The sequence below is a fragment of the Protomyctophum parallelum genome (assembly GCF_964188405.1).
Source record: "Protomyctophum parallelum genome assembly, chromosome: 6".
Lineage (NCBI taxonomy): Eukaryota > Metazoa > Chordata > Actinopteri > Myctophiformes > Myctophidae > Protomyctophum > Protomyctophum parallelum.
In genome coordinates this window covers 21,699,494-21,718,840 of record NC_139701.1, presented here as the reverse complement: position 1 = coordinate 21,718,840, position 19,347 = coordinate 21,699,494, and the positions used below count along the sequence as shown (strand labels likewise).

The window sequence follows — 19,347 nt, the reverse complement described above, 5'->3', positions numbered from 1 at the left end:
GCTCGAGCGCTTTCCACCGCTCCAACATTACTGTACGACCTGTTCAATAAAACATGCCTCTTTGAAAAATTTACCACGTACCATGTTTCCTGAAATGATGAGTCCAAAACAACTTTGATGTTAGAGAGAGCCATACACGAAACGTAATGTTTTAATTTTGTGTCGGCTACAACGTAAGAGTACAAGTGACTTTCATTATGGGAAGAGGGGGATATGAGATGGAGTGTGAGTGATCGGGCGGGGGAGGGGGGTTCGGGTCGAGGGGAGAGACTCACTGTTGAGCAGCAGATTATATTTTCTTTCCCACTGGTTACACTGCAGAGTTTTAGCGGAGGTCATGAGGTTATTGTATAAACAATTCACATGAAGCCTACATGTGCCCAGAGGGGATGTTTAATGCCACGCTCACAGTTTCTGAGATGTTGTAATGTGCACGATGTGGACATGTGTCCCATTTCAAGCTAACTGTGCCACACACTGCTGTGTTGTTGTTGATTCTTTCAGCAACTCAACAACTGTGCTTAATTAATTTGGTCAGAAGACTTGGAGAAGCTAAATTGATGACATCAATTAGATTTGAATGAAAACAGATAAAAAGACATGGAAAGCAAATGGAATCTGTAAACAGGACTCATCACAGTCTTGGCCTTGGAACAAATTCCCATTACGTCTCTTAAAAGCCTTTAATTTTCAAAGCCCATGTCTGGTTCTGTACATACAAGTACACGGTTAAATGATTCAGTCCTACTCCTAAGTCCTGCGCAGAGAGAAGCCAAATCAGATTCTAATTTGGCACATAACGCCTTATCCCATCTGAGACATGCTTTTGGATGCAATCCTTGTACTGTTTTAGAACCCCAAATTTGGCTTGTTTGTATTCTCTCATGGTAGGACAAACATGCATATAGTTTGTAGTACACAACATTTATATTTCCAATTTCAAGAAAACAACACGAGTCACGACACATGCTTACTACAGGGTCCAGTCAGTGTAGACTAGAAGGTTTTAGTTAACCAAGTTGTTTATGATGAAGTGTCGAGCCATCAGAGTGGGACGACGAGTCATTTCGACGGTGTCATACGACAGAAAATAGCCGGTCTACAAGCTCATAACGTGTTGCGTTGTGATCTTGAAGATCAGCTACTATCGGTGTGCAACACTGGCATGTATCAATGTGCAACTCAGGCTTTGGTGTTAATGATGCTCTGTCCCGACTCCCTATCATCACCTTTTTCTCTTTTGGGAGTTAATATTACTTTTCCTCATTGTGTGTGTGTGTGTGTGTGTGTGTGTGTGTGTGTGTGTGTGTGTGTGTGTGTGTGTCACAGTAGACTACCCTCTTCCTCCGCCTCCCGCTGAAGATCCGACAAGTCTTCCATCGCCCCCGGGCACCTTCCCTGCTCCACCACCAATGAACTCATATGAATTTCAGGTGAGATGTCTCTTTATATCATCATATTGTGACCGTGACTCACACTTTATGCGGCACAGCACGGGTACCGCTACGCAGTGTTCAAATAACACAGCTGTGTGTCCTCAGAGGAGTCCCAACAGATTCTAAAAAGAGGATATATCTCCTGAGAATAACTTGGATCAGACACCCCAAATGAGGGTACTAGACATCCCCCAGTAGGCTACATTTGGGGACAGACAGCCGTTGTGGTTGGAAACATTAAAGGCTGACATCTATTGGTGGAGCACGGTCACTGTCTCTGGATGGCTGGTCCTATTACCCACAGACATGTTGGACCCTCCAGGGTGTATCTGCCCCCTAGTGATCCATCTGACTGACGCTTCCAGTTGACCTCTTGATGCTCACTCACCGCCTCCGATTTCCCAGTCAAGATACTCAACTTGAAACATTTTGCAGTAAAAAATAGACATAGGAATAAAGAATAGATAAGGACACAAAGGAAACAAATACAGACAAGACACAGTGTCAAATATATACAGTAAGCGAGTTTTTTTTCCTAGGGTTTTTTTCCTTCTTTTATGGCTTGTGATTGGTTGTCAGTGGAGTAGGGAGAGCTGGGCTGTGTTTTGGACCACACACAAGTAACCACTTGTGTGCAGTCCAAAACATTATGCCTAAACCTAACCTTAACCCTAACCCTAACCTCACAAAACTATGCCTAAACCTAACCTAACCCTAACCTCACAAAAACTATGCCTCTAAACCTAACCTAAACCTAAGTCTGGAGTTGTTGTAAAAATAGTAGTATCAGCTGGATTTGAACTCGTGATGTAAGGATTCGAAGGCGAACACCTAGACCACCAGACCAGCGAGGTGGCTGCCAAAGCAAGGTTCTGTGTCTACATTACAGTGTTAGTAAGCCCCGCCCGCGCATGCCCACGCGGGCGTTCATTATCAACTAGTACTACTAGTAGTAGCCGGCGATGTAAAACAAGCGCTCCCTACCGCAGCCACCACAAAGAAACTTGCATACAGTAAGGGGCATGGTCAAATTAGAAAATAGAAGAGGCAGTATATCACATTCTCTTGTGCAAGTAAAGACAACACTTAGCAGCAAGTCTCAGATCAGTATCAAATAGTTTCAGTGTGTGCCAGACAGTAGTACAGTAACAATGGAGTGTATTCAACATAAAGTGGCAGTACCTGTGCTTGTCGCTCTGTGTTTCTAAGAGTGACATAGCAACAGGTAACTTTCGCATTTGATCTGACAAATGTTCTATATCGTTTCATGAGACAGCATAACACCAAGGAAACAAGGCTATACTGTATGTAATTAAAATAACAGTTAATAACAAGAGAGCTATAACTGTAATGTTTTATATAATTGAAAACAAATGTAAATAAATATATAAACAGTTAATTGTAAATGTAATTTTGTTTTATTAAGACACACACACACACACACACACACACACACACACACACACACACACACACACCCTCACACACACACACACACACACACACACACACACACACACACACACACACACACACACACACACACACACACACACACTCACACACTCACACACACACTGACAAAACCTTTTTCCCCCCTGTAAGGCCTTATTATAGCCGTATATTGTGTTGTGAGTTTGTAGATCTGCTATTTTCAAAAATCTTTGAACCTATTATGACATGCCCAAAATAGGGATGCTAGCGCTACCATGGTTAGATGAGCAGTAATTGTTCCGGTTCACCACATCCTTGGTGAATAAAAACGCAATGATAAATCATGTCTGCGCTTAAGCAAAACTAACGAGAGGAAGAGGTCTGTACATCCAAGCAAATATGAATAAGCAAATATGAATTTAGCCAGACTACGGGTATATTTATATACTTCCTGTAATTGAACATGGTAACATACTGTAAATGGGGGATGCAGGGAGAGTGCTTTCAGCATCCTTCCACATTCACTTAACAGTGGTTGACAAAGTATTCAACCCAGTACTTGAGTCAAAGTATAGATACTCCTGGTCAAATATTACTCAACTACCAAGTGAATTCAAATTTGTACCCTAGTTGAAGTACTGGAGTACTTGCTTAATACAATGGGGTTATCGGAGTACAAATACCCAAGTAAAGTACAGATAATAAAACAAAATGACTTAATTACAGTACTCAAGTGAATGTACCGGTACTTCATTACTGTCCACCACTGACTTGCAACCTTGAGTTGTCGAGTTCTGCCAGAATGTTTCTCCACAAAGGCTAGTGAAGTTCAATTTATGGACTTGTATAATGAAATTAAGAGCATCATTACTTTGAAATGTACTTCATTGTTTCGGTTCATCATTTTCTTCCCGGCTATTGTGTTGGCTTGAGTCACCCTGGGAACAAAGCTTAATTCCTTAATAAGTCCAGAGTATCTTAATTACTATATGTGTCCTGCTGCCAGTTCAAACGTCTCGCTCAGGCGCCATTCAACCGAATGGCTTGATATACAATCGAAATGTCTTTGTACCTTCTTCCTTGTATCAATAGGGAAATTACACATACTGAATGTCAGTGAGCTGCTCGTACTGTTCTGGTCCATGGCTTTGACATCACTTTTCTTTCTGACCCTTTTTTGTTGCTGATGCTCAAGTGTGTACAACAACACACACATTGAAGAAAAACAAATGAATAAATGGAAGGAACCATATTCTTTGGCTGCACTTACTACTCACTATATTGTCCAGATTAACCATCCCTGCACGGAACATTGCAATTCATCAAAGGCGATATGCGGTTGGAGTCGGGGAATGCGTCGCTTTTTATCTTTCTCGTCATAACTGTTAAAAAGAGATTGCCTGTTTCCTTTTTGATTTGAAACAAGCCATTAGTGTTTTTCCTTGTTTATCCTCCTATGCTCGCGATCGCCTCAGATGTTTGAAGCTGCAGCCACACTCCAAATGGAGGCAAACGCTGCCTGTAATGGGTTGTGACAGGTAATCCAAACACATAACGTTAGGATGAGAGGCAGTCACTGATCCAACCAATTCCAAAAAACCCTACAGGCAATTGCAAGAAGTCTGGCTGCAGTTGCAGCATAGTTCAGGAGACTAAAAAGAAAGTAGAAATGTTGTTTTAGTACAGTAGTACTACCACTTTGTTTACTGTTTTTTATCTATGAAAAGATTGTGTCCTATTGTTCCTTGAAATTACACTGTGTTTTATTTGAACATTGAGATAAATATGTGAGTGAGCCAGCTCTTAGAGCAGCATTGTTATTTTAGTATTCACAAGCTCACATTGACAATTCATGTTTGTGTGTGTGAACGCATGAGGAATGAGCTACTGTAAATCCAAGTGCCCTGAAAAGCCGGAGGTGAATAGTGCACTGCATTAGGAGAGTTGTTCTTCTGACAATATAGTTGCCTCTTATACCTCGCCGCACTTTTCCTCCAAGAGCGGTCTCTGCTATTGATGTGTGGCTTTCAACAGGATTGTGTAAGGTCAAGGTGAAACGAGCTTGCAGATCAATTGTATTCCGACATGTAGGCTAAGTAGCGTGAAAGCTGGATAGTGTAGGGCAGGAGAGAAGGTAATGTTAGTCGCTACAGCACAAATCCAAAGAGGTATACTATCCATCGATTTGAAGGATTAATAAGTCTCGTTCTTAAGGCTCATTTCTGCTTTGTTGAACGACTGTGATGAAAATGACTGTGATGAAAATTACGTAGCTCACTAGAAGACATGTAAATTAAGCCTTGGCCATACTGTATATACCTATATACTTAAACATATGCTATTTTCCTGTTGATTCTGTATTTTAGTAGAATCAACAGTTTCAAATCTCTGCTAGTTTTCATACCGTACTGAAATGAACAGAATCCAATGGCTTCCTCAAAAATCTAAAAACCACACTACGTTTTGGATGATGGTCGGTAGTAATCTCAAGTATACAGTCAGTCGTAGTCAATGGGCTATTCTTCATGCCAACCCAATGTATGATTCTTTAATTGTTCACAGATTTTTGGCCATTTCACACATGTCTATGCATGATGATTGCAGATGAAAGGACCTGAAAAGACCCTGGAAGAGAGACGCTCCAGCCTGGACGCCGAGATTGACTCTCTCACCAGCATCCTGGCAGACCTGGAGAGCAGCTCACCCTACAAGCCACGGACCACACAGGTGCTAACATTTAACTCTCTAATTCACAGTGGCTGTAGCTGAGTGGGTAGAGGGCCCGTATGGGAATCGGAAGGTCGCCAGTTCGACCCGTGGCTCGTGCAGTATACATGTTGAAGTATCCCTGAGCAAGACTCTGAACCCATAACAACTCCCTATATGCAGTCATCTTAGCATAAACATTCCCACTGCTTAATTGTATTGGTTCAGCAGAAGATTTGAACTGGACACACTGGTCAAATCTGATGCTGAGCCAATCAAATTAAGCTACGAGAAACTGACCCGGACAGGAAATGTTTATGCCAACTTCTGGAAAACAGAACTACATTAATGCACACAGCCTATTGTTTCCTCTAGAATGATTGGGGGATACGGGGTGCTTGTTTTTGTTACCTCAATATGGCAGGCACACTGACAGCGAGGCCTTGAGGCTCACAATTAGCCCCAAGCCAAGTGAGTGAGTGGCCACGGCAAGCATCTGATGCCGTGCTCGGCGCGCAGCGCGCGCACACACACACACACACACACACACACACACACACACACACACACACACACACACACACACACACACACACACACACACACACACACACACACACACACACACATTAACGAGCGCACCATCCCAGTTGGCAAGCTGTTGTGGACAGAATCCTTTATCACATGAAGGAAAACGAGCACCCCCCCCACCCCCCGCTTCTCAGCCAATCACAAGCCGAGAACTCCCCAACCATACTAAGGAAAACAATATTGCCCCCAGGGACCAGTACTTTACTATTACTAGCATCTAGATTTTGATCAAGAACAGATGTACGGTTAAAAAACACCTAATGGTGGGATTTTGTCATGTTTATACTGGGGGTGCCGGGTGGGATTTCACAGGGTGAAAACGACAAGCCAACCCAAAGGCTGCAATTGAGGTTTGGACACTATGAAAATGATAATGATATACTGTCTGTAAGTTCTCACTTTCTGTCTTGACCTATATCGATATTGATATCCAATGATATTAAGAGCAACTTAGAAAAAGTCAAAGCCTTGGGCAGTAAACTAAATTGTTTGACACACAATGAATGTAGGACAGACACAAAAAAAAAAAAAACCTAACCAATTGTGTTTGGAATATGAAAGCTCCAAGGGGCTTTTATTTCAACACTCTGCCAAACATATCTCCTGAGAGATATTCTGCCACTATTACCCGAGAGGTTCTGCCCTACTATGATCATGGACATAATGGTTATATGGGCTCTCTCACTGGCAATGCCAATGAAACGGTCCTCTTCAAGCACCCAAGACACAATGGAAGGTCCTCTTGGACATGATGGTGTTGTACTCATTATCGTGGGTGTGTATTCAGGTCTTTTTTGAATGGTGCAACCACTCCAAGGAACAGCAATGTCCGTGTTCACCCACCTATGTGGCTATGAGCACCAGTATGACTATTAGTACCAGTAGCGGCGCTGTTGTGCCAGAAACAGAGAGAGAGATAGTGCTGCACTGTTGCCTGCTAATGAGAGAGAGGGAGAGAGAGGGAGGAGGGGGGGGGTTGCACCGTTGCACCACTCAGTTCACACTGGTGTGAATTTTCTTTTTACACTGGAAAATCCTGAATGTTAATTTAACTCAGTGACCAAGCATTTGTCTCTTTCCTATCGCTAACCTTTGCACAAGCAAAAGTAATACAAAGTTTGAGATTACTTCAATATTTTTCATTAATTGATATGCCAAGGTACACATATTATCCTCCATCTGCATTTATAGCCACTCCTTCGCTGTTCCCTGGGCCTTTTGTCAAACGATGCTTGGTGTGATAACCCACTTTGCACATCACTCACAACAGTCGACAGATCTGTACACACTCCAGGCCCTCTCTGTCAGACAAATGGAGTGCACAGTATGAAGTAATACTACTCTTCACTTCTCAGATTTTACAGAAGTGGTGAGTGAGGCACATAAACAGTCACTGATGTGTGTCAAAGAAACAAGGCTTGTTTGTTGCGAGCACACACTCACGTCCCTATACACCCCACTGGCTCAGCAACTCTCTCTCTCTCTAGATAGAGTGAGCCTCACAGAGAGTTAACTCACGAAAAGGGACATTTATTGCACCGCACAGTGGACAGACAGCGGATACAGATGGGGAGCATGAGAAGGATGTGGCTCAGAGATGATAGATCTACGGTAAACGCAATAAGTGGAATGTGATGGACTGAGTGCTAGTTTGCTTTGCGCAGTGGCAAGTGAAATACAATGGGCAATAAAATGGCTGTGCCGTGAGATAGGGACATGAATAACATAGCAGCCATGTCAAGCCATAGATAAAATGCCTCTTTGACCAATCACGTTGCTTGTCTAGGACTACCTGTTGTGCAATGCGCTGGTGTCTTCCCATCTCCAGATGTTCCACACAGTGCCAGCTGCAGTCAGCGCCGGGAGATTGAAGCTCCTCCTTGAGGCCTTGTCATTCTCACCACATGGGATCAAGCCTCAATGGAGTACAGGCTCCCATAGGGCCAGATGGTCCTGGCGTTGACTTCCTATACTGCCACAACTCTGTGAGAGTGACAACTGGCCAACTGGCTTAGCATGGTCAATGCATTCCCCTGTATTGTACTGTACTACTGTGTAGTCCCACAAATTACATAGCTAAAGAGTAAAGCAGTGTGATTCCGATACGCCCAGAACAATACATTTAAATAAAGTAGTAATAGAGAAATTAGTAAAAAGTAAGATATAAAATACAAAATAGAAGGTCTAAACTCAGGCCTGACTGCACTTGGACTGACAGGGTTACAACACGAGTTGTCGTGGCACTGGAGCACGTCTGTTTTGATTCAGAGCCCAGATGAGAACCCCTGCTGGCATTCCCCTCCCCCCACTCTTCCCCCCCCCCCCCCCCCCCATACTATATGTATTGTATATTGTACTGTATATACATGAGGATTTGTGCATACACAATCACTCATGCACTTACACAGCATGCACATACAGTACTGTACACATGCAGAGTCAGGCACACACCAGCAAATTCATTATTTAGTCTATGTTTCTGGGCCCATCTGCTGCTCAGGTATATTTTCCTAAATAAACTATAGAATAACAAAACAAAACTCAGTCTGGGTTAGAGGAGTTGGAAACCCTGTCAGTATGACATGAAATATTGATGCGTGCCTGGTCAGCTCTGCCAAAGCCAAGTCTACAAATGAGTGGGTGAGCTGCCATATCTGTGCTAACGCATGGTTCGCACTGTAACTTCCCACGCTGGGTCCCAAAACATTACACCGTTATTTAAATTTGTATTGAGAGTTGGAGCAAGCTGTTGGAGTTACAGCTCCGAGAACACTACAACTGTGTCTCAAGATATCTGTTGAAAACAATCTACTTGTTACTACTTGTTACTACTGTAGGTACCACAGTGTTTTTTCTTACAGCTCTCACTGTGATGTCCCTTATATGTGGAAATGTATTTGTTTATTTTGCTGTATTACCAGATCATGTACACGCATGCATGCAAACCTCATGCACACTATTACCTTTTTTTCCCAACTGATGCTGATTCTAGCTGATTAACTCTGCATGACCCTGTTCCCTATCCAGTTGCTCCTGCTAGTCTTTGCTGGGCCTTCGCTAATTAGTGGGGTTCCGTCTCCATGTTAAATTTAGTTGTCATTTACAACTCATGTAAAAGTTTCACTTTCAGTACTAATTTGAAGGTGAGGGTCTATAGAACCATTTTGGTTCGAGTGGCAATCACCAAAATAAAATAATTGGCCTATAGGGGGCGTAGTCAGGTGCCAACCCCCATCAGCCCTACCAACATATGTAAACTGTTGTAACTTTTGATTAAATTATCCAATCTGAACATATGATATATGTATGGATTCACAATCAGGAGTAGCATTTGGTACTTAAACCTTATTAGACATATAATATTTGTTTACACCCAGTATTGGTGTAAATCCACAAAAATAGCAGGATAAACGAGCTAAAAACTAGTAGTGGGGTCCCTAGACAGACCATCATTTACAACTCAACAAAAGTTTAACTTTCACTTCTAATTTGTAGATAATGACCTATAGAACAATTTTAGTTCGAGTGGCAAGTCTACAAATTTAAAAAGATATATATTTTTGCCATATTACCAAAATGGCCAAAATCGGAATTATGTTTATTTGAAAAATGTCTTAATTTTCTTATATTGCTGTTTTTTCTTTGTTTTCTTGCTATATCAAGTTAATCCTGTGTGAGGAATCAACTGGATTTCAAATATTAATGTTTTTAATAATCTGATATAGAAACAAAATAAAGATGGCTGCCAATGTACATTGAATTACTACATTACGCCTAACTTCTATCCTGTTGAACCTAGAATGGTGATGTTGGTGCCTATACCTAATATTACCTATGTTATCATGAATGATATATATGATTTGTATAAAAACAAAATACATATAATAGGACAATATATAATATTTCACACAAATGAGACCATGCAGTACATATGTGGGGAACTAAAGTTAGATATAATAATATAATAATAATATATAATACACCACTCCTGTGTTATATTTGTTTATTTTATTCTTTTAGTTATACTATGTACTGCCACTATAGGGGGCAGAGTAGCAGGTGTGTCTTAATTGTTCAGACTTGGTAGCTTGTTAGTTATAAGACTAAGCATAATGCAGAAGAGCATGAGCTGCACTGATTGCTCTCTTGTGGTATTGATATTTTGAAGGTAAGCAAAAAAGTTAAACATGTCATGAAGGATCCTAAAGTGTTTTTTATGGATATGGATAGTCATGTGGGATAATTAAGTGGCCAAAGTACTACATCCCAATAGTATGAGCTGGCATTAACCAAAGTAGTCTGTAGCTATAGCACAGGCTAAAACTAAAGGCTAGCTACAGTATAGCAATTATGCCGAGGAAGAAATTGTGTTTTCATTATTTTCATTATTATTACAATGGTAAATGTGAATGTAGCTATGCACTGCTGACTGTTTTCTTGTATCTATTAATATGTTGAGGCAAACTGTTAAATACAAAAGTTATATAATAATATAGTAATATAATATTTTCTATATTTTCTCATGATATGACCCTAACAGAAAACTAAACCTGGATAAAGTATTTGTCTGTTATGGCTGGGACAACGGAATGGCAGTTGTGCATTTTGTGCCAAAAGCAAACTGAGGAAAGACTTGTTTGCCCTCTTGCAAATCCAGTTGCCAGTCGTAGAGAAGGAGCCTACACATCATAGGCATTCTGGAGGTGCTGTGGCATTGGCAAGAAGATCATGCCGGACTGGTGCACCTGTTAATCGTAATAAATGTCTCTTTTGTGGTGAAGAAACATATGCAGCAGACCATTCGTTCCAGAAGGTAGAACTCACCCAAGAGATAAACGACAAGGCAGTTGCGCTGGGAGAAGACCGTATCGTGGCACTCCATGACTATCCATATTCATAAAAAACACTTTAGGATCCTTCATGACATGTTTAACTTTTTTGCTTACCTTCAAAATATCAATACCACAGGAGAGCAATCAGTGCAGCTCATGCTCTTCTGCAGTATGCTTAGTCTTATAACTAACAAGCTACCAAGTCTGAACAATTAAGACACACCTGCTACTCTGCCCCCTATAGTAGCAGTACATAGTATAACTAAAAGAATAAAATAAACAAATATAACACAGGAGTGGTGTATTATATTCCAATATCTAACTTTAGTTCCCCACATATGTACTGCATTGTCTCATTTGTGTGAAATATTATATATTGTCCTATTATATGTATTTAGTTTTTATACAATTAGTCATTCATGATAACATAGGTATAGGCACCATTCTAGGTTCAACAGGATAGAAGTTAGGCGTAATGTAGTAATTCAATGTACATTGGCAGCCATCTTTATTTTGTTTCTATATCAGATTATTAAAAACATTAATATTTGAAATCCAGTTGATTCCTCACACAGGATTAACTTGATATAGCAAGAAAAACAAAGAAAAAACAGCAATATAAGAAAATTAAGACATTTTTCAAATAAACATAATTCCGATTTTGGCCATTTTGTAAATTTGGCAAAAAGAAATATATTTTTTAATTTGTAGATTGCCACTCGAACTAAAATTGTACTATAGGTCATTATCTACAAATTAGAAGTGAAAGTTAAACTTTTGTTGAGTTGTAAATGATGGTCTGTCTAGGGACCCCACTACTAGTTTTTAGCTCGTTTTTCCTGCTATTTTTGTGAATTTACACCAATACTGGGTGTAAACAAATATTATATGTCTAATAAGGTTTACGTACCAACTGCTACTCCTGATTGTGAATCCATACATATATCATATGTTCAGATTGGATAATTTAATCAAAAGTTACAACAGTTTACATATTTTGGTAGGGCTGATGGGGGTTGGCACCTGACTACGCCCCCTATAGGCCAATTCTTTTATTTTGGTGATTGCCACTCGAACCAAAATGGTTCTATAGACCCTCACCTTCAAATTAGTACTGAAAGTGAAACTTTTACATGAGTTGTAAATGACAACTAAATTTAACATGGAGACGGAACCCCACTAAATGTATTCTTCTCCAGCATAATGACAATCTTTGTGGAATTGTCCAGGTTTCATTCCACAGCATTGGCACAGCTGCCATGCTGCAAACTTCCTTCCGATCTATTGCACAAAGAGCAACGAGTGGCCACGGTTTACAGTTTTCACTGTGTGCGCCAATACAGCCGATGGCAACCGTCCAGGATCAATAGGCCACCCACTACACTCCCCCATCAAGCTTCTATGAGCAGAGGTTCTCACTCCAAGTTTTGGATGGGAGCGACCTGGACCTTTGTTTCTTCCCAGATTAAATGAAGCCAGAGGTCTTAAGTCCCTGGAAGTCTAAATTATGTTGGCCGGTGAGACGAGGAACCAAATGCCCGTGCCGGAGCCTCATGTGTAGGAGTGTACGTTGTCCAATGTGCAGTGTGAGCGTGATCACAGCTAATGTGCAGCACAGGAACTGTCCGAGCACATCAGATCGTGTGTGTGTGTGTGTGTGTGTGTGTGTGTGTGTGTGTGTGTGTGTGTGTGTGTGTGTGTGTGTGTGTGTGTGTGTGTGTGTGTGTGTGTGTGTGTGTGTGTGTGTGTGTGTGTGTGTGTGTGTGTGTGTGTGTGTGTGTGTGTGTGTGTGTGGGAGAGGGGGGGGGGGGGGGGGGGTAAATTAACAAGGAGACCCCAGAAGAATGTCAAAACAGAGGACTCATCCAACCCTGTGGTGTGGCACAGTGCTTTCGTGGAAGCTAAAGCCTAATTGGTGTCGCTTGCCAAAAAGAACAGATATAGAAGCTAACAATTCACCGCAGCCTGGTTCGTTGTTAGCTTGTAAGTATCTGTGCTTTTTGGCAAGTGAAACCCTTACACAATGGTGTATAGATTAAGCTTAATGAGATGAGTTCTCTCTAGTGATTTGTTTAATCATATCATCTTTTGTTTGTGCTGTGTACACATTTTTTGTTAGTTGCGCACCAGTGTCACACGGCCAAAATAGCAGATTTTCATTGCGATGCATTTTGAGCTTGTAGAACGACTATTTAAATTTCACAACATGGTGCACAACCAAGTATAAATAACTAGGTTTCAGGGCCTATATTGATTGAATACTTTATTAGCAATTTGAAACACGTACAGTACAGCAGTACAGTAAAAAAAAAGAAAAAGCCAGGCTTTTTTGCATTGTGGTCCATTGTGCAGTGAGTACAGTATGTAAGTCAGTTTGCATTAGCTGTTATTACGATTAAATATGTTTGGCTACAAATGATGCATGTGTAGCCAAACATATGTGTGTTGCTCAGCAGTGGTATCACTGAGGCGGAATCTCTATGAATCTTGCTAATTATCTGCTTCATTCCAGAGACTATATTCCTGTTAAAAGGAGACTTTAATAACACTTGAATAAGCATGCTAAATTGGAAGGGAGAAGCCTTTATCTGTGTCGTGCATCAAGGGCCATCAGCTTTGTGTTGGGTACTTTATAACACCATGTGTTGGCAAAACACAAGCCAGAGGGGAACTTACTTTCTCTGTCTCTTCATTTCTCACTCCATTCTCCTGTTATTACTGTAGGGCTCCTCGTAAATGAGTGTGCTGGGGTCCTGGCTTGGGTGCATGTCTCATGAAGCTGTCTTTCAGATGTTGTGTTCACTGACCAATGCTTGAGATGATTATATACTGTTCCTTGTCATGTGACTGATTGTCCAGGATTCTAATTGTTCCTCAAGCCTCTTGCTAATAGGAATAGCCTGAAAGACATTTTCCTGTGCATTTCCAACCTCCAAAAGTTGTTACAGTGATGCTCTATTGTATGTACATGGGGGGTACATTACATATATTTGATGGAAAATAATATCTTCACTATGTTATCACAATGTCAACAAGCAGTATTAGTATTCTCAAAAAGAAGAATGCATTCTTTGCAGTTATGATGAACTACTTAGCTCCATCTGCTTTATGAGGAGATACATTTTAAATTGCATTAACTAGCTAGCAACTTTAATGATCTGAAAAGATGGACTGTAAGTTGAAATGGGGAAAAAAGCTCTTGCTATCTTTTTTCATCAGCACGCAGGGAGACGTTAATGTGCAGCACGTTAAATAAAATTCCGTAAGACACCAAATTATGTAAAAGTTAACCACAGATAACCGCCCACTGACTGTTCACTGAACCCTGTGCTGAACGCCGTCAAGGTGGCAGCTAGGACAAATTGTGACCTTCGGCTGAGGTACAGTAGTATATCTTTCCACATGGATTCAGAGAGAGAGAAAGAGAGAGAGACACTCAGCTGTCACCAGGCTGCCCTCCGGCAATGCTGGAACTTCTGGGACCACGACGTACGATATTGCCCACAGTCACCGTTCCACCTCGTTTAGCAGTCAGTCAGCAGAGTGCAGCGAAGCCTTCTCTCATTTGTGTCCGCTCATGGAGGGGGGGGGGGGGGGGGGATGAGACTGAAACGTGTTACCGCTGCCAGGAAAGATGATGCGGAAGCGGCTGTTGTTGTGTCATCAAGGAAAAGGCGCAGTGACCTATACATGGACTCCGAGGTTGGCTGTACATCATTTAATAGTGAGGTCACTGAGCCGTTTGTGGTTTATGCTACACAGCAATGTGTGTTTTGTCTGTGCAGAGTGCATTTGTGGCTCACGCTCTGCTGTATGTAACAAACCCTCAGGATATCACAAACAAAATCATGTGCAAGCAGCCTAATCATAATATTTCTACTATATCTTTCTATTGTACATCCTGTTTGTCATAGGCTTTCTTCTCACCTGTGTTCACAGTTTTTTTTAACTTAAATTTTTATCCCACGATTTTTGTAACCCATTTTTTTCACCCAGTGTCAATTAGCTAATGTAATCCTGGGCTCTACACTCCCTCTGCCAACCTGGGGAGAGCAACGGACTGACCTCATGCTTCCTTCAATGCATGAGGAGTCCAAGCCGCTTCTTTTCACCTGACAGGGGGGGGTTTCCCCGGTTGCACGTGGAAGGAACATGTTATTCCTCCATCAGGCTCCCCGCCTGGCCAGGTGGAGCCAGTTTAGAGACCAGGATTACTGCATGTTTTTGTGGAGGTACCTACCCTAGGGGACCCGGGGAGAACATACAGACTCCACACAGAAAGGCCCTTTCGCCAAACCCGACCTCAGGTATGGGCACTGATGACGCTGAGGAGAGAAGACGCCCCCAGCGCCCACAGTGTACCCAGCGGGAATCGAACCCTAGAACCCCTTCTAGCTATGAGGCGACAGCACTACCGACTGTGCCACCGTGCCCCCTCCGAAGTCTACACTTCTGCCTGAGTAAAATATTTCAATGTGTGATACGCAGGCGTTTCACACCAAAAAAGAACCGATCTACAAGCTCACACTGCATCCCATTTTCAGTTTTTCACAGTGTGGTACTGGTACATTTTCGGAATCCCAAATCCACCATTCGGCCATCCTTCTGTATTTGGGCAAGACTGATGTCCTCAACATGACGTAAGATATCCGAAGAAAGGCCAGTAGACCTCAACTTCGTTGACTATAACGTGCCCTCTAGACCAGGTGTTCTCGAAATATTTTCATGCCAAGGACCCACAAATGAATAGGTATTAGGCCAACCCTTGTAAGAGAAGATGTTGATAGATTAGATTTAGTTCAAAATTCTACATCTGCACAGTAGGTAGAGTGAAACAGATGATCTGAATAATTATTCTTATACTTTTATTGGGCTAACTTCTACGGTACCCGTGAAATAATAATGGAATTAAAAAAGTTCCTAATTTTGCTGGGGACCCACTTTGAGAACCAATTTTCTAGACTATGGAAAACTCATGATATTTTCTCTTAATTTGAGATGGAGCTTAAAAGATGCTTCCCTGTTGCCAGGGTGTGAGTAGCAGGTGGAGAGGAGAAGACACACAGCAGCACGTATGAATCCTAGTGGAAGAGAGTCGTACATCTGAGTGAACACATCTGCCTGCTTTACACCCACGAGCTGCGATTATTTACTTTTGAAGATGATGTACCCGTTTGTCTCTTGGCTCTTAAATTTAGTTTAGCCTCGACTGCACTCTCCAGTACTGCCATAGAGCACAGCTAATTTTATTGGACTTTTTTCATGAATTTAAAAGGTCAGATATTTCATCGTGAAACTAACAGGAATGCATTAAAAACTTTTTTCGGGGAGAAAAGAAAACTGCTACACTGTATTCTGTATTATAGCAGTTAAAAAATGTCAGCGACAGACATTGTTAAAAAAAAACCCACAGCTTTTACTTTCAGAACACCTGTTTGTTTGAGGAATGCCTTTCATCGTCCAGTCTCCTCGAGTCAACTCTTATTCATTTTTCAAAATGGTTCAAGCATAAACTCCTCTCCACACCAGCTGTTCGTGATGTGCTTGTTCTTTTGTGCTTCCCTCAGCAGCAAGTACAGCATACTTCATTCTTATTCTATTATTTTGGGCTCTGAGCCTTTATTGATGGGTACTGTATTGATGGGAGTGACCAAGCCCCCATAACTGGGATGGCTTTTTAAAGCAAATGTGGCCTACTCTGCTACTGCACGTTTGGGCACAAAACAATAACAAACGAAACAGGCTTGACTCACAGACTTGCACATGTAGGTAGGGCAGGGCTTTTCTTTGCCTCTACCAGGTAATAATATAGGTCAATGGGACGACATGGAGCAAATGTTTCCGGGTGGCTGGGAATCAAATCTGGCACTCGCTCTCAGACATTAGAGCCCATGTGGTACGTGCCCTAACCACTTGGCTATTGGGTCCCCCTGGTGTACTTCATCTTTTCTCTGTGTCCAAAGCTGTAGTGTTGTGCCTGTACAGTATTTATTTTCGTATTTGTTTTATTGTTTTACTCAATTTCAAGCGACCCAACAGCTGCATACATGTCACCATGTACTGTACAGGTATGTGATCCTCTCAGATGGAATTGAACTCTACTTCTGACCACGGTGTCCGGTGCCTGACTGGGCGCACTGGCATTGTGCCGGCTCCCCTCCAGGTCTGTGACCTATGCAGTGCACCCCATCCCCTGACTCTCAAAATAATGGGGGTTGGGGGCATCTCAAGAAGAAGTGCTTCCACCCCTTCAGGAGTGCATGTAATAAATCTAATACAATACGTGTGCTTGCCAGAATGATACTTAATCACAGGTCTACAGTAGACAGCAAAATCCTCACCGTTAATGTTTCCATTTGTAACAGAGAATTCAAAGAAGTTTGGTGCCTTCTGTACCCTCTCGGTTAAATTAACACTCGTCACTCGAGACGTTACGTATATGTCTGCTTAGAAAACCCAATGAAAAGGAAGGGATGTCTGCACACTGTTTCTCTGCTCCCAGGAAAATGCTTAATTAAACAACGTTTCGGTTGCTTGGAACAAAGGAGTTTAAATAGAGGAGAAAGCCACCCCCTCTTCAGATGGCACCTATCTCACTGCTGGGAAAACTGACACGTCACCAGCAATCAGACCTCAATGTGTATGATAGGAATAGAGGCAGTTAGAGGCCCGGCACAGCATCATTGAGCAGTAACGGCTGAACGTGCTGGAATGTGGTGCTCAGCATGGACCACAGTCATGCTTGCAATAAATGTACGTACTATTGTACACAACAAGCAGCAACAAAGCTTTCAGACTTTTTCTGCGTTATATTTCAGTGCACCTACTGCAGATGAAGTGTAGGGTGTTATCCTCTGTGGTGTGGTGGTTCTGCCATGCTGTGTGAGCTCACTGTGTGCTTGAGATCCTAGACAGATATGCTTGATCCGCGGTGCTACCCGATGTTACTGTTGAATATAAACAGCAGCATCAGCTGTCAGGTAAGGCACGCGAGACAGTTCACATCACACTGGTGTAGACTCTCTTACTCATTCAACACAGTTGAATGTATGAGAGTGACACTGCGCTTTCACTTTCTTGATTCTTTCTCTTTTTTTTCACATTACAATTGTCACATTACAATTCCATTCTGCAAAGTGTGTGTGTGTGTGTGTGTGTGTGTGTGTGTGTGTGTTCAAATACTTTTGAACAGTGGAACACCAGTGGTATAATAAATATGCATGAAATGTGTATTTGCAAAAGAAAGGAATAAAGAAAAGAAATGTGGTAGCAACCAGATCAGACATTCAAACATTTCAAATGAAAGCTGGTTGATTGAATACTTTATTAGTCAGAAAGGTAAACTGCATGCGGTACAGTCAGACATGCCCTATCTTGCCTTACCCCTTATCCCTAAACTTAGTCGCTTATTTTGAGAAACCTATTGAAATTGTTCAACTTTTTTTTAATGGCAAACACGTGTAGGGATAAGGGGTAATGTGGTGCACAAGATTTGGCAGATCTAAAAGCTCACCGTGCGTCATGATGCAACCCATGGTGAACATGTAGATCTGCTATTTGAGGCACAGGACACCAGGGTAAGCGCGTAATACTGTACCAACGCAAGCCCCACATACAGGTGCTATACCCCATTATGGACCTTATTACCTCAATCATGATTTATACCGCAGAGAATTGGAATCTGACAGAGAGCGCTAATGCTGCTGCAGACTGTTCATGTTCAGCCTAAACGAACCACATACAGCAGCTGACACCTACTGTACAATACAACATCAAGAGTTTTCTTTGATACACCCCTTGAGGGTTCAGTTGCAGAGGTCGTTCACGGGTCATGTTTTCCTGGTTTGAAGTGGCTTTGTTCAGCCCTATAATGCAGTGTAAACATTTTAATAGAGCATCCATAAAGGTATGTGCCTGGTTGGCTATATGCCGCTCTGTTTGATGTCTGCTGTCTCAGCGGACACCCCCCCCCCCTCACTCTCCCCATATGCATGCGCTATATAAAAACCAGGGAATTGTAGCCTTTCTTTTAATGTATTCTATAGTTTGTGGTCAGGGAAATCCACTTAAACCTGAGACATTGGATTACATTGATTGAATGATGATTGAAGGTGTCAATTTATTACACTAATCAGTATGCCTCTCATGGGGCAGGCCAATGAGCAGTAACTCTTGAGTTTTTCGGTGCAGGAGTCGGTATGTGTTCCTTGTACATTTCATCTGAGAAGGTCACATACCTGTAGGTTGTATGTACCATGTACAGTGAGTGAGTATATTCCTTTTTGTGTGATTGATCTGTACCACTGCAGCTGGGATTAAAGCAGTGCTTAGTGAGATGTCAGGCCCAC

General features: G+C 41.9%; 1 protein-coding gene across 5 annotated transcripts in view; it reads left to right on the top strand.

The window, feature by feature from the left end:
* The window catches only part of lpp (LIM domain containing preferred translocation partner in lipoma), a 188,316-nt gene that overhangs the window by 88,635 nt on the left and 80,334 nt on the right, over positions 1-19,347 (top strand). For all 5 annotated transcript variants that reach the window (XM_083766328.1, XM_083766329.1, XM_083766331.1 and 2 more), the window contains 2 exons: positions 1,330-1,433; positions 5,475-5,597. In XM_083766328.1, the coding sequence (XP_083622454.1) occupies positions 1,330-1,433; positions 5,475-5,597 (227 nt within the window). The remainder of the gene's footprint in view (positions 1-1,329; positions 1,434-5,474; positions 5,598-19,347) is intronic.